Source organism: Garra rufa, chromosome 25 (assembly GCF_049309525.1).
Source record: "Garra rufa chromosome 25, GarRuf1.0, whole genome shotgun sequence".
Lineage (NCBI taxonomy): Eukaryota > Metazoa > Chordata > Actinopteri > Cypriniformes > Cyprinidae > Garra > Garra rufa.
In genome coordinates this window covers 24024158-24040231 of record NC_133385.1, presented here as the reverse complement: position 1 = coordinate 24040231, position 16074 = coordinate 24024158, and the positions used below count along the sequence as shown (strand labels likewise).

The following is a 16074-nucleotide window of genomic DNA, read 5'->3' as shown; positions in this document are numbered from 1 at the left end:
TCTGGGTGGTTGCTAGGATCTTCTAGGTGGTTACTAAGGTGTTCTTAGTGTGAACTGGTTGGCTAGATGCTTGCTGTGGTGATCTCGTTCAATGCAACAGTGTGAGAGTGTCCTTTAAACTACCCACACCACCTAGTAACCACCCAAACAATAATAATACAACCACCTAGAAACCAGGTGTCTGCAAGGGTGTTCTGGAATGTTGTTAGGGTGTTTACAGAATGTTGGTGTTTGATGTGGTTGCTTTGCACCTGCTGAAGTGTTCTGGGTGGTCACTAGGTGGTTGTCAGGGTGTTCTGGTGGTTACCTTGTGGTTTCTGTGGTGTTGTGGATGGTTGATAGGGTTTTTGAGTGGTTACTCTAGGTGGTTGCCAGGATGTTCTGGGTGGTTGGGTGGTTGTTAGGGTGTTCTATATAGTTGCTTAGAGTGTTGTTAGAGTGTTGTGGATGGTTTATGGTGTTCTGGGTTGTTACTAAGTGGTTGCCAAGAAGTTCTGGGTGGTTATTTGGTGGTTGTTAGGGTGTTCTTGGTGGTTTCTGTGATGTTCTGGTGGTTACCATGTGGTTTCTGGGTGGTTGTTAGGGTTTTTGGGTGGTTACTAGGTGATTCTTAGGGTGTTGTTGAATGTTGTCATGAATGGTTTATCCACTACGGTTGTCTAAGTGGTTACTGAGTAGTTTTTAGTAGTCTTCTGGGTGGTTACTGTAAACCTGCTAAGGTGTTCTGTGTGATTGGTATCATATTCTTTTTTTTTTGCAAGTGTGTTCTGGTTGATTACTAGGTAGTTTTTCCTTACCATAGATATGTTTTTGATGCTTCAGATACATCAATACGTCCACCATCTTAGAATGGTCAACATGTTGTCACTCGCAGTAAAAGTCAATGAGTTTTCCAAGATGCCACAACTTTGCGGAGCCTCTGGTTGTAAATACTGCTGAAATTTAAAGTCCTGATAAAAATGGGATGAACTTTAAAAGGTGAATATGTTTTGTTTTGTGTTTTGAACCTGTTTTTTATTCAATATTGCATGTTTTTTTAACTATGATAACTTTTAATATTGTATTAGCTATTTGATCTCATATATCCTAATGTAATGGCCTGCAGTATCGTAGTTTGACATGGTGTGGTGCTCTACATATATAGAACATGTGTAACTCAACTCAATTTTTTAACTAATTGCAAAAGCTGAATAATCTATCAAAGTTTACTGATTAACCAGCGAAATATTCAATTTGTAGTCGATTAATCGTTCAAATAATTGTCCGATTAATCGATTGTTAAAAGAATCATGCAGTCCTAAAAAAATATATCACCCCCATTACATTCAACCAAAATCATAATAATAAGTAGAACTGCTGAGACTGGAAGTACAAACTTCCCAGAAGAACTTTACAGTAGCATAAACAGGATTATTTGCCATTTTTTTTCACCCCCTTGGCAAAAATCATGAGTTTGATGGGTTGGATAAACCATAAAACATCTTAACTCTTTCCCCGTCCGTATTTTTTCTTCAGAAAATGCTTAATAGCGCCTTCTACTGCACACCAGTGAAAACACAGAAAGATTTGTAAATGGTGGCGAAGCGTTGTCTTAGAAAAAATGGAAAATTCTGTCAATAGTGAGGAGTTAATAACAAGCCACACAGTACAATGAGGTACAAATCTTACTGTATGTTGCACTGAAGATGCATCTATTTACCAACTTCTGAGGATCTGGGTTTTGTTCAAACCACAGAGTATGAGTACCACTTAATTAAAAAAAAAACGTAAGTGAGCTAGTATGGTGCAGCAGTACGCAATAGTGCAGCGTGAAATGGGAGCGGAGTCCATCCTACTGCCGCCGAAGGGAGAAGAGCTTATCAAGTGGAAACAGCGCTCCGGTGGGGGTGGTGTGTGTGCGATACAGAGAGATTTCCCACTCACAGAGAGGAAACCCTGCATTGACAACATGCCAGCAGAGCTGTGTGGGTGTGTTTGTGTATCACTTTGTGTGTGTTTCACACTCTAAAAACGCTTCATTTGAGGGCATGCCAGAGCCGCTCAGTGAACAGATAAAGACATTAAACGTTTTTATGATCTTATATCTCCTTGGTATGGCCCGTCCAAGTACCACCGCTGTTTCATGAGGCTCAAAAGAGATTACATGACTAATCATGGTAGTTATTAAGCTCATCTTCCCCTTCTTTTCACTGCGGTCAGCTTTGATCTATCTAGATCTATACCTGTGGGTAATGGGTTTAGTAAGCCGTGTTAAATAGATAAGCTTTGTCTTCTGTTCTCTCACAGCTGGACAATGTGGACGAGCAGGCGGCACAGATACGCAGAGAGCTGGATGGGCGACTGCAGCTGGCCGAGAAAATAGCCAGAGTAAGAAACCTTCACCTGTTTCTCTCTTTATGGAATTAAGGCAAGGTTGATGACTCACTTGAATGACTCATATGAATCAGTTCTTTTTGATGAGTTCAGTAAAAAGATTCACAAAAGTCTCGAACTCACTGTTAAGTTAACCGTTTTGAACCAGACTCTGATCCATTACAGCGTAAATAATATAAAATAACAACAACAATAAAAATATATTTTAGAAAAAAAATATTATTAGTCTGCTTTTTTATATATATTGTGGACTAAAGCAGGCATATTGTGGATGTAAATAATTCAGAGATTTTATGTAGTAAAGAAAAAAAAATCTATATTTAAAGTAAATAAGTAAAATAAATAATATAAAATAACAAAAAAAAAAATTAAAATAAATGTAAAAAAAAAATCATACTAATCATTTAGCAAAAAATAAATGTTGGTTAGGCTTGTTTTAGTATATTGTATATTATAGTATATTATATAAGTCAGTCATATTGTGGGCTCATTCAGAGCCGATAAGTAAACTTATAAACTAAAATAAAATATTGAAATATAAATTTTTTAATACAATAAAAAATGAAAATGAAAATGAAATATAGTTATGCTATTTTACATATTGTGGAAGTGAAAGTCAGAACCATTAAATGAACTTAAAAAAAGGTTTAAAAAAATTTAAATACTGTATAGATTTTTTAAATTTCACAAAAAAAAATGTTATGCTATTTTTAGCATATTGTGAACTAAGTCAGTAAATCATACAAAGTAAGTAATATAAAAATATCAAAATAAATAAATCCAAACAAAAAAAAATAAATGTAAAAAAAAAAAATCACACTAATTATTTTGTAACAAATATTGTTGTTAAGCTATTTTTAGCATATTGTATACTAAGTCAGTCATATTGTGGACTTATTCAGAGCCGATAAGTAAACTTATAAAACTAAAATAAAATTTTAATTTTACAAATATGTATAAAATATATAGTTAAGCTATTTTAGCATATTGTGGACTATGTCAAAACCGATAGGTGAACTTAAAAAATATATAAATAAATAAGTAGAAATTTATTTATTTTTTCACAAAAAAAATAAATTAAATAAAATGTTAATAATAAAAATAGTTATGCTGTTTTAGCGTATTGCGGACTAAGTCAGTGAATCATTCAGAGCGGTTACAGAGTAAATAATAAAAAAAATTATAAATTAATAAATCCAAACAAAAATAAATGTAAAAAAAATCACACTAATTATTTCGAAAAAATATTGTTGGTTAGGCTATTTTTAGCATATTGTATATTGTATAAGTCGGTCATATTGTGGACTCATTCAGAGCTGTCAAGTAAACAAACAAACAAAAAATAAGTAAATACAAACTAAAAATAAATAGAATTACATATTTTTTTATTTCACGCAAAATAAATAAATAATGTATTCTATTTTTTGCATGTTGTGGACTAAGTCAGTAAATCATTCAGAGCAGCTACAGAGTAAATAAATAAATAAATGTAAAAATTAACAAAAAAATATTGTTGGTCAGGCTATTTTTGTAGCATATTGTATACTAAGTCGGTCTTATTGGGGAACTCATTTAGAGCCGTTAAGTTTTAACTTGAAAAACTACCGGTAATAAATAAGAATAAAAAAATTACAAAAATAAGGCATTTTCCCCCCTTCAAAATATTATGTTAATAATAAATTAATGAAATAAATAAATAAATACATAAAATGTAAAAATAGCCTATTGTTTAGTGTAATGTTGATTAATCAGTCATATTTTCTGAGTAAATAATAAATAATGTACAATAAACAACAACAATAATGGTTGTTGTAATAATTTAAAAAACATACATTTTCCCCTCCCAAAATATTAATTGTTGGTCTGGTAACACTTTACAATAAGGTTCATTAGTTAACTACTTTATTTAACATAAACTAAAAATGAACAATACTTGTACAGCATTTATTAATCTTAGCTAATGTTAATTTCAGCATTTACTAATCACAAGTTGTGATGGCTGCATTTTCATTAACTAACATTAACAAAGAGTAAATAATAAATATTGCAATAAGTGTTTGTTCATTGTTCATTCGTGTTAGTTAATACATTAACTAATGGCAACTTACTGTAAAGTGTTGCCGTCAGTCTTGAATGTAATACATTTTTGACTAATTGTAAGGTAGAATCAAAGTCACAGTGTTCATTCTGTTTCCTTGTGCAACTGATAGGAGAGAAAGTTTCCAAAGTTTATTTCCAAAGACATGGAGATGATGTACATCGAGGAGCTCAGGTCGTCTGTTAACCTGCTGATGGCGAACCTGGAGAGCCAGCCTGTGGCCAAAGACTTCAAGCCCAAAATCAAGCCCAAACTCACACCCATGAACAGCTTCCTGGACATCGGCGATGAGAACGACTTGCCTCTCTCCAAATCTGACGTAGTGCTGTCGTTTTCTCTGGAGGTAGATATTTATAAAGATGCCATCTTCGCTTTACAGTTCTCCATCATGATAGTTTTCACTTTGCATGCAGTCTTACAGCCATCAGAGCTACAAAGCATTTGAATGGTTGAATAAATGAATAAAAAAACATTAATTCCACATCAATGAATTGTTTGAACTAGGAATTTTCAAAATGGCATTTTTTTTATATGATAGTTTAGTCAGTAGGTTGTCTAAACAGCTAGTTGTCAAAAGCACTTCCACACAAAGAAATTTAAATTGTCGCTCTTTGGATGCTTTTCAAATGTCATGTTTCTTTTCCTCAGATTGTGATCATTGAGGTGCAAGGACTGAAATCTGTTGCTCCTAATCGGATCGTGTACTGCACCATGGAGGTGGAGGGAGGAGAGAAGCTCCAGACAGATCAAGCCGAGGCCTCCAGACCACAGTGAGTACGGTGATATCAACGATAAACATAAGAACCCTTAACCAGATATATACTGGTGTTATATACACAAACACTTCTGTTCAAAAAGGTTGGGGTCAGTAAGATTTTATTTAAAGAAATGAATACTTAAATTCAGCAAGAACGCATTGGAATGATCAAAAGTGTCATTAAAAGCATTTATAATGTTACAGTTAAATTCTATTTCAAATAAATGCTGTTCTTGGGAACTTTCCATTCAGAATTATAAAAAGGTTTGTTAGCCTATCAGTTTCCTCAAAAATATTAAGCCACACAACTGTTTTCGACATTAGTAAATCAGCATATTAGAATGATTTCTGAAGGATCATGTGACACTGAAGACTGGAGTGATGATGCTGAAAATTCAGCTTTGCATCACAGGAACAAATTACATTTTAAAATATATTCAAATAGAGACTGAATAAACTGAATTAAAAAAAAGATATAGATAAAGATAAAAGCGACTTTCTTTCTCAAAATTCTGACTTTTTTTTTAAAAGATGTAAACTTTTTAAAAGTTGTAAACAGACCTTTTCAGAATTGCGTGATACAAACTCACAATTCTGACTTTTTTTGTGATATAATTGTGATATAAACTTTTTATATTTTTTCCTAAGAAGGGTGAGATATATAACTCACAAATCAGATTTTTTTCCTCAGAATGGTGAGATATAAACTCACAAATCTGACTACTCACAAATAGACTCACAAATATGACTTTTTTTCTCAGAATTGCGAGATTTCAACAAAAATTCTGACTTTTTTCTCAGAATTTTGTGATATAAACTTGCAATTGTGAATTATAAAGTCAGAATTGCTGGATATACACTCATAAATCAGATTTTTTTTTTTTTTCTCAGAATTGCATGATATAAACTCACAAATCAGACTTTTCCTTAGAATTGTGAGATAACTCAAAAATCAGACTTTTCTCAGAATCGTGAGATATACATTTGGACCTTATAACACAATTGTGATATAAACTCACAAATCAGACTTTTTTTCTCAGGATTGTGTGATATAAACTTGCAATTGTGAATTATAAAGTCAGAATTGCAGGATATACACTCACAAATCTAACCTTTTTTTACAGAATTGCATGATATAAACTTAAAAATTGGACTTCTTTTTCTCAGATTTGCATGATATAAACTCACAAATCACACTTTTTTTCTCAGAATTGTGTGATATAAACTTGCAATTGTGAACTATAAAGTCAGAATTGCTGGATATACACTCACAAATCTGACTTTCTTCTCGGAATTGCATGATATAGACCGTTTTCCTGAGTAAACGATGAGCGCCATCATTACGAATTCTAACGTCAGATTGGATGCTGTTCTGTTCCGGTCTCCATAAGAACCCATTCAAATAAAGTCGGCAGCTTCGTGTCATTTACACTCTTTAAACTTTGAGGAGTAAGGCACTGACAAATGACGGTCATTGCAACATTGCAAAGTGCTGGCACTATAGAGCTGTGTGCTTTTTAAAAACATTTTAATAGGTTTAACATTAGATTAACAGCTCAGAATATATGATACTTTAACTAGAAACACTGGAGACCGGAAATGCAAACCATTCTTCAGTCAGGCGTGACTTCTACTTTCAGGAAAAAGGTCTATGAACTTACAAATCGGACATATTTTTCTCAGAATTGCGTGATATAAGCTCACAAATCAGACTTTTTTCTCAAAATTGTGAGATACAAACTCAAAATTGTGAGATACAAACTACCTTTTTTTACAGAATTGAGATAAAAATGTAAGACTTTTTTCACAGAATTGTGAGATACAAACTCACAAATCTGACTTTTTTTTCAGAATTGCGAGATATAAACTCACAAATCTGACTTATTTTTCTTGGAATTGCATGATATAAACTCACAAATCAGACTTTTATCTCAGAATTGTGATATAAACTCGCAATAGCAAGTACTAAAGTCAGAATTGCGAGAGATAAATTCAGACATTATAACACAATTGTGAGTCAAGTCAGAATTGTGAGATGAAAACTCAAAGATTAGACTTTTTTTCACAGAATTGTGAGATACAAACTCACAAATCTGACTTTTTTTCAGAATTGCGAGATATAAACTCACAAATCAGACTTTTTTCTCAGAATTGCGAGATATAAACTCACAAATCAGACTTTTTTCTCAGAATTGCGAGATATAAACTCACAAATCAGACTTTTTTCTCAGAATTGCGAGATATAAACTCACAAATCAGACTTTTTTCTCAGAATTGCGAGATATAAACTTACAAATCAGACTTTTTTTCAGAATTGCGAGATATAAACTCACAAATCTGACTTTTTTCCAGAATTGCGAGATATAAACTCACAAATCTGACTTTTTTCCAGAATTGCGAGATATAAACTTACAAATCAGACTTTTTTTTCAGAATTGCGAGATATAAACTCACAAATCTGACTTTTTTCCAGAATTGCGAGATATAAACTCACAAATCTGACTTTTTTTTCAGAATTGCGAGATATAAACTCACAAATCAGACTTTTTTCTCAGAATTGCGAGATATAAACTCACAAATCAGACTTTTTTCTCAGAATTGCGAGATATAAACTCACAAATCTGACTTTTTTTTCAGAATTGCGAGATATAAACTTACAAATCAGACTTTTTTCTCAGAATTGCGAGATATAAACTCACAAATCAGACTTTTTTCTCAGAATTGCGAGATATAAACTTACAAATCAGACTTTTTTCTCAGAACTGTGATATAAACTCACAAATCTGACTTTTTTTTTCAGAATTGCGAGATATAAACTCACAAATCTGACTTTTTTCCAGAATTGCGAGATATAAACTCACAAATCAGACTTTTTTCTCAGAATTGCGAGATATAAACTCACAAATCAGACTTTTTTCTCAGAATTGCGAGATATAAACTTACAAATCAGACTTTTTTCTCAGAATTGCGAGATATAAACTCACAAATCAGACTTTTTTTCTCAGAATTGCGAGATATAAACTCACAAATCTGACTTTTTTCCAGAATTGCGAGATATAAACTCACAAATCTGACTTTTTTCCAGAATTGCGAGATATAAACTCACAAATCTGACTTTTTTCCAGAATTGCGAGATATAAACTCACAAATCAGACTTTTTTCTCAGAATTGCGAGATATAAACTCACAAATCTGACTTTTTTCCAGAATTGCGAGATATAAACTCACAAATCAGACTTTTTTCTCAGAATTGCGAGATATAAACTCACAAATCTGACTTTTTTCTCAGAATTGCGAGATATAAACTCACAAATCTGACTTTTTTTTCAGAATTGCGAGATATAAACTTACAAATCAGACTTTTTTCTCAGAATTGCGAGATATAAACTCACAAATCAGACTTTTTTCTCAGAATTGCGAGATATAAACTTACAAATCAGACTTTTTTCTCAGAACTGTGATATAAACTCACAAATCTGACTTTTTTTTTCAGAATTGCGAGATATAAACTCACAAATCTGACTTTTTTCCAGAATTGCGAGATATAAACTCACAAATCAGACTTTTTTCTCAGAATTGCGAGATATAAACTCACAAATCAGACTTTTTTCTCAGAATTGCGAGATATAAACTTACAAATCAGACTTTTTTCTCAGAATTGCGAGATATAAACTCACAAATCAGACTTTTTTTCTCAGAATTGCGAGATATAAACTCACAAATCTGACTTTTTTCCAGAATTGCGAGATATAAACTCACAAATCTGACTTTTTTCCAGAATTGCGAGATATAAACTCACAAATCTGACTTTTTTCCAGAATTGCGAGATATAAACTCACAAATCAGACTTTTTTCTCAGAATTGCGAGATATAAACTCACAAATCTGACTTTTTTCCAGAATTGCGAGATATAAACTCACAAATCTGACTTTTTTCTCAGAATTGCGAGATATAAACTCACAAATCAGACTTTTTTCTCAGAATTGCGAGATATAAACTTACAAATCAGACTTTTTTCTCAGAATTGCGAGATATAAACTCACAAATCAGACTTTTTTTCTCAGAATTGCGAGATATAAACTCACAAATCTGACTTTTTTCCAGAATTGCGAGATATAAACTCACAAATCTGACTTTTTTCCAGAATTGCGAGATATAAACTCACAAATCTGACTTTTTTCCAGAATTGCGAGATATAAACTCACAAATCAGACTTTTTTCTCAGAATTGCGAGATATAAACTCACAAATCAGACTTTTTTCTCAGAATTGCGAGATATAAACTCACAAATCTGACTTTTTTCCAGAATTGCGAGATATAAACTCACAAATCAGACTTTTTTCTCAGAATTGCGAGATATAAACTCACAAATCAGACTTTTTTCTCAGAATTGCGAGATATAAACTCACAAATCTGACTTTTTTCCAGAATTGCGAGATATAAACTCACAAATCTGACTTTTTTCCAGAATTGCGAGATATAAACTCACAAATCAGACTTTTTTTCTCAGAATTGCGAGATATAAACTCACAAATCAGACTTTTTTCTCAGAATTGCGAGATATAAACTCACAAATCAGACTTTTTTCTCAGAATTGTGATATAAACTCGCAATAGCAAGTACTAAAGTCAGAATTGCGAGATATAAATTTGGACTTTATAACATAATTGTGAGTTAAATCAGAATTGTGAAATATAAACTTGCAATTCTGAGAACATATCAGGTTTTTTTAACTTGAAATTGCAAGTTTATATCTCACAATTCTGAGAAAAAAGTCATAATTGTGAGATATAAACTCACAATTTATTTCTCACAATTGTGAGTTTACGTCATGCAATTCTGACTTTATAACTCGCAATTGAAAGTTTATATCACAGATCGGATTGAAAAAGTCAGAATTGTGACTCACAACTTTTGAAAATAAGCTAAACTGGAAGGTAAGGTTAGCAAATCCAAAGGTCAGTCCTCAAACAGGGTCATGCAAGGGTCAAAAAAGAGTCAAAAATCCAATATCATATCCAGTATTATATCATAAATGAAAAATAAAGGTCAAAAACATGACTTTATGAAGATAGACAGCTTTATATCTCACAGTAGCATAGTTGTGGCATTATTTCCGATAACTGAATTTGTTAATCTAGTAAATGTCACTTCATGTCGCACAATATAAGATGTATTTCTTTATTTCTTATTTGATTTATTAACCTTATCTTACAATTAACTGATTCATTTTTTTTTTAAATAAACAGATGCAAGTCCAGGTGCTAATGAACTTGTTTAATAGATTACACCTTTATATAATTTTTTTTTTAATGTTCCTACATGTCTTAAAAATAGCCTATATATAAATGTCACTGTAGGTTATCAGCATTTTCAATTATGTTAATTAAAAGTGACTATATCGTCTTTTTTTCAGACATGTACACAATGTGCCAATCTCTCTAACCTTTTTAAGGTCACTGCTCTGTTTTCATTCTAAAGTACGCTGACTTACAAATCCTTTGAGAACTTCTCACACTTGCTTTTTATCTTTAAACCTTGAGCATGAAATCGCTCTTATCTCATCAGCTCCCCATTAGCGTAGTGACTTGTTTTGACACTGCAGACACATTGAAAATATGCCAGCTGCGCAGCTCTGAAGTGCAAATGTGGCTCTGTCAAACTGCTGAACCCAGAACAACACTCTTTATGTATGAGACAGAGAAATGTGAAGCGGTCATCACTGGCTCCAGTGTTTTGTGTGATGTTAAATGAATCTCTGGGTCCCTTTGAGTCCGTAGTGTATCTGCACTAATGATGCATCTGACCTGAACTGACTAGCATGTCAAAGCTGTAATATTTATTGAGTAGACAGTGAGCTCGGTTACTCAATAATTGGAATCGCAGTCGTTTAGAAATGCTTTTGTGGAGCTTTTCTGCTGGTGTTGATTAGAGAGAGTGTCATTGTGCTTCTTACTCCCTATATATGCGGTCACATTAGAGAAATTTCTGAGAAATAATGCACCAATGTATGAACAACTTTATATAAATTCAAAGGGGTGGGTAGGAAGCTTAGTGAATGAGAGCTGAGGAGCATGAAAATTCACCTCTTATCTCTGATTTTGGCTGTTTTGGGTTTTATATGATGAATGTTAAGACCTTAGACAGGGTAGATGGCATTTTGATTATTTTTTTTCTTGGATGAAAATGAGGCTGTAAGGTGACCGTTTTTAAGAAGCAGTCTATGGAGGCCGTGGAATAAAAGAGTAAAAAAAAGTAAATTTGAGTTTATATTTCAAAATTCTGACTTTATTTTCACAATTCCGAGATTATATTTCACAATTTTGATAAGAAATGACATTCTCCCTTTTCCTTTCAGCTCAAAATCATGAGTTTAAATCCCACACTTCTGACATTTTCCCCTCAGAAAACTCTTGAGTTAATTTGAGTTATAAAGTCCGAAATAAAACATATAAACAACATATATAAAAAAATTCTGAATTGTGAGATAAAATAGGCAAATTTAATATGACGCAGACTGCTGCAGTAGGTTTACATTGCTGTCGCTTTAAGACCGGATGCACCGATCATATATTGTGACACATCTGTATTTCTCCCAACTGTTTAAATTCACTCACAAGACAAAACCGACCGCATTTGCATTAATACTCTCCAAGATGGTGCAGTTTGACATTACTTTTCGTGTAAATGTGTAGCAATAACATCCAAAAGTAAACTTAATTCAGCATTTGCACGCTGACTGAGAGGCGCTTTCGTTGAGCGCACTTTGGGGGTTTGTGTATGCAAAGAAACCAGCAGGCTTTCAAGTTCTGGCAAGACTTTTAAACACGTGTGAATACTGAATGTCACTTTCGTAATAATGCGAGTCAGTAAAATTTCCGTCAACTGTCCCTGGACTCGGCAATTATTCCCAAGTCCGAAAAGCTTGAGTCCGAGTCAAGTCCGAGTCAAAACGCATCCGAGTGTCACAATCACCAGCTGGAGTGCACGTCATCTCCAGTAGAGGGCACTCCATCCCGGACTCTGTTTATGTTATGTGTTCTCTCAACCCACCATGATTTGTTCTTATGTGTCATGTTCTGATTGGTCCAGCTGTTCCATGTGTCTGTTCCCCATTGGTTGTTGCTGTCATGTGACCCCTAGTGTTTGGTATAAAGCCTTCCCTTCCCCCTCTGTCTGTACGGATCGTTGTTTATTGTTAGAATTTCTCATAGCGTTTATCTTGTTCTCAGTTTCCTTGGTTCCTAGCCTTGTTCCAGTTCAGTTTGTTTCCTAGTCATAGTCATAGTTTCCCCTAGTTTCTTAGTTTTGTTTCATTTCTACCTTGGACTGCTCACCCTGGATTTTGACCCTCGCCTGTATAACTGGATTACTCTTTCGGATTTCCCTTGTTGTCTCTGTCTGCTGGTGTTCGACCCCTGCCTGTCTTGACTGCGTCTTTTAATAAAGCCTTGCATATGGATCTACACGTCAGTCTCCAGACCCCTATTGTTACACCGAGTCTGTGACAAGTCCGAGTCCGCTAAAAATTGAACTTGAGACCGGACTCGAGTCCGAGTACAAGTCAGAGTACCCCAACTCTAGGTTTTAGGATTGGACAATATTTTAAAATCTGGAATCTGAAGTACAAAAAAAAACAAATATTGAGAAAATCTCCTTTGAAATTTTCAAAGGAAGTTCGTAGCAATGCATATTACTAATCAAAAAATAAGTTTTGATATATTTACAAAAGGAAATTTACAAAATATCTTCATGGAACATTATTTTTACTTAATATCCTAATGATTTTTGGCATAAAAGAAAAATCGATAATTTTGACCCATACAATGTATTTTTTGAGTAGTTGTGAAGTTATTGTGTATTTATAGAAGCAGTTACTTTCAGTAGCTTTGATGCTATTTTAGTGCACTTTGATTGCAGAATTGAACTGATTACCACTTTGACCAGGTAAATGCAGGATTCTGTCTCTTTTTCTCAGAGAGCTCCTAAATCAATCTTACCTCCAAGTGTTCCAGTATAGGCGTGATATGACAAGGAGGAGGAATTCATCAAGTCTAGATGAGCTTTCTCACTCTCGGTGAAAGGCGGGTGGCCTTTAAGAGTGTTGTGTAGCATTGAATAGAAAGATGACTCAGATCATACTCATTTGCCCAGCCAAAGAACAATATATATATATTGTGTGTATGTGTGTGTGTGTGTGTGTGTGTGTGTGTGTACCTGGTATTCATCACGTTGTGGGGACCAAATGTCCCCACAAGGATAGGAATACCAGTAGATTTTGACCTTGTGGGGACATTTCTTAGGTCCCCATGAGGAAACAGGCTTATAAATCATGCACAATGAGTTTTTTTGAGTAAGTAAAAGTGTGCACAATCTCCTGTGAGGGCTAGGTGTAGGTGTAGGGCGATAGAAAGTACGGTTTGTACAGTATAAAAACCATTACGCCTATGGAATGTCCCCATAAAACATGTAAACCCAACGTGTGTGTGTGTGTGTGTGTGTGTGTGTGTGTGTGTGTGTGTGTGTGTGTGTGTGTGTGTGTGTGTGTGTGTGTGTGTGTGTGTGTGTGTGTGTGTGTGTGTGTGATGCGATCTGGGAAAACCCGTCAGATGTCACGCTGGGACGTTTTCAGGAAATATGAAAAATAGGTTGAATGTCAATTTTTTTTGGCAAAATTAGGTTTTCATTACATTATTGTTCTATAACATCTTGTCTATCATCTCTGAAAATATCTTGCCAAAATTCACTTGTTTCGTGCAGAAAAATAGCGATTTATTGCAGAAAGCAGAAATGACTGTGTCTTTCTCTTAAGTTCAGAACGCGCTGCGGAGGTGCTTTCCCTTAACACTACAAAAAAGTTAACCTATCAAGATAAACCATGTAACATATTTATCAAAGATGTATCAATGCATATTCCCTGCCAGTCCTGTGTAAATTACGGCACGCAAAGTTTTTTTAAATGTATTTATTTTTTAATACCGTGAGAGAGCGGAGCGCAAGAGTGCAACACAGTCTGAGGAAGCTGCTCACTCAAACAGTCTTACTCATTTCAATCTGCTCAATCCTGGTGATGTTAGTGCCCTAAAAGATGTTATAAATGACTACTTCACATCCAGAGATAAAGGATCAAATGATGAAGTTACTAAAGAGGAGGTGTCTGATGACCGTCTGTTATATAAAAAGTGCGCGTACAGTTGCGCTGCGCTCGCTTTTCTACATGTAAACTACAACTACAAGGTACATTATCTGTGCTATTTAAACATACAAGGGGTGATCAAAAGTTTGCAGACTATGCCCATTATAAACAACGGAAAACCGAAATCAATCTGTTTGTGTAATGATATAGCGCTCCTGACTTGACAGACAGCTCTCGTTAAACTCATGAAGTAAAAGTGAAAGCCGTCTCACTTTAAACTTTACATTTTTCCTCAAAATTCCATTCCTAAAAAAACATAGCTATCAGTTAAATTAATATCGATGTCCTTACTACCTTTCTAGGCCTCGAACATGTCAGTTGCGTTACAGTCTATGCAGGCTCAGAAAGCTCTTGGATTTCATCAAAAATATCTTAATTTGTGTTCCAAAGATGAACGAAGGTCTTACAGGTTTGGAACGACACAAGGACGAGTAATTAATGACAGAATTTTCATTTTTGGGTAAACTATCCCTTTAAGAAATACTGTAGATCTATACACAGTAAAATTACAGTATGATTTCATTGTACACAAACAGATGACAGTACTCAAAGATCAGGGAGAATTTGCTCCTCCTTTTATGACCTCTGTAAAACATTTCTTAACTACAACCTGGCATGGTATTGGCAACGTTGTATTGTGCACTTCTATTAAGGATGCCAATTGTTGTGGGTTTTTTCCCTCTTATATTGCATTTCTGAGACAGCTATTATTCCCATTTTTCTCCAGCAGACACTCGAAATTGAAATGTCACTTGTAATCTCATCAAGGTGAATCAGTGGCGTGTGAGATGATTTCAGTGTGTTTATTGTGCCGTCACCTGCTGGGGTCATGTGGTTCAATCCGATAACGCTCACATTTGACCTCGCAGTATGATGTTAATTAGCACAGAGGAACCAGATATTGCAGATCCATTTGTGCATGTGACCGCTTTTGTAAAAAAAAAAAAAAAAAAAAAATATATATATATATATATATATATATATATATATATATATATATGACCACTTTGTTAATGTAATGAGTATTGCAAGTGAATATATGTCAGACATATGTGATTTTATTATGCTGGAATTAAATTAGAATTACATTTTAATCTGGCTAGTGAAATGTGGTTCCTGGAAATCAGGCATTAGATATTTCTTATAAGCCTTTTATTGGCTTTGTGCACATTACCAACAAATGAAACCGTAATGAACCCCATTTTCTTTAAGGTGTTAAGCTTGTATTTATTTAAATACTTTGAATGCTGCTTTAAGTACCCTTAGATAAAACTCTCTCCAATGCAAACCTCCCGAGGCCATTTAAGGATGATTATTATCCCTGAATAATGTTAGTATCTGGTTCTGTCAACATAAGCATGTTGCAAACAAATGCGACTAAATTTAGAAAGTCATTTTTAATGTGACTGAGGTATTGCATCATTGCACTGATTTTTATGAGATGCTAAGATATGTTGTTTTGTTGTCCTGGCAACAGTTTGCTTAATAAATAGTCCTCCCTTCTTATTTTGAGGGTTCATACAGCCTCTATGTGGTGAGAGGTCATTATAAGACCAGTAACATTAACAGACCTCCCGAAATATCCATCCTCTGATGAAGCTCCCCAAGGCGGGTTTGGGCTCTAGACAATGTCAGTCAGAGTAAAGATTGA

At 34.1% G+C, this 16074-nt stretch overlaps 1 protein-coding gene across 1 annotated transcript in view; it reads left to right on the top strand.

Moving 5' to 3' along the window:
• The window catches only part of cadps2 (Ca++-dependent secretion activator 2), a 132141-nt gene that overhangs the window by 20887 nt on the left and 95180 nt on the right, over window positions 1-16074 (top strand). Inside the window, exons 2-4 of the mRNA XM_073831643.1 lie at window positions 2287-2367; window positions 4584-4814; window positions 5120-5241. Coding sequence (XP_073687744.1) covers window positions 2287-2367; window positions 4584-4814; window positions 5120-5241 — 434 coding nt within the window. The remainder of the gene's footprint in view (window positions 1-2286; window positions 2368-4583; window positions 4815-5119; window positions 5242-16074) is intronic.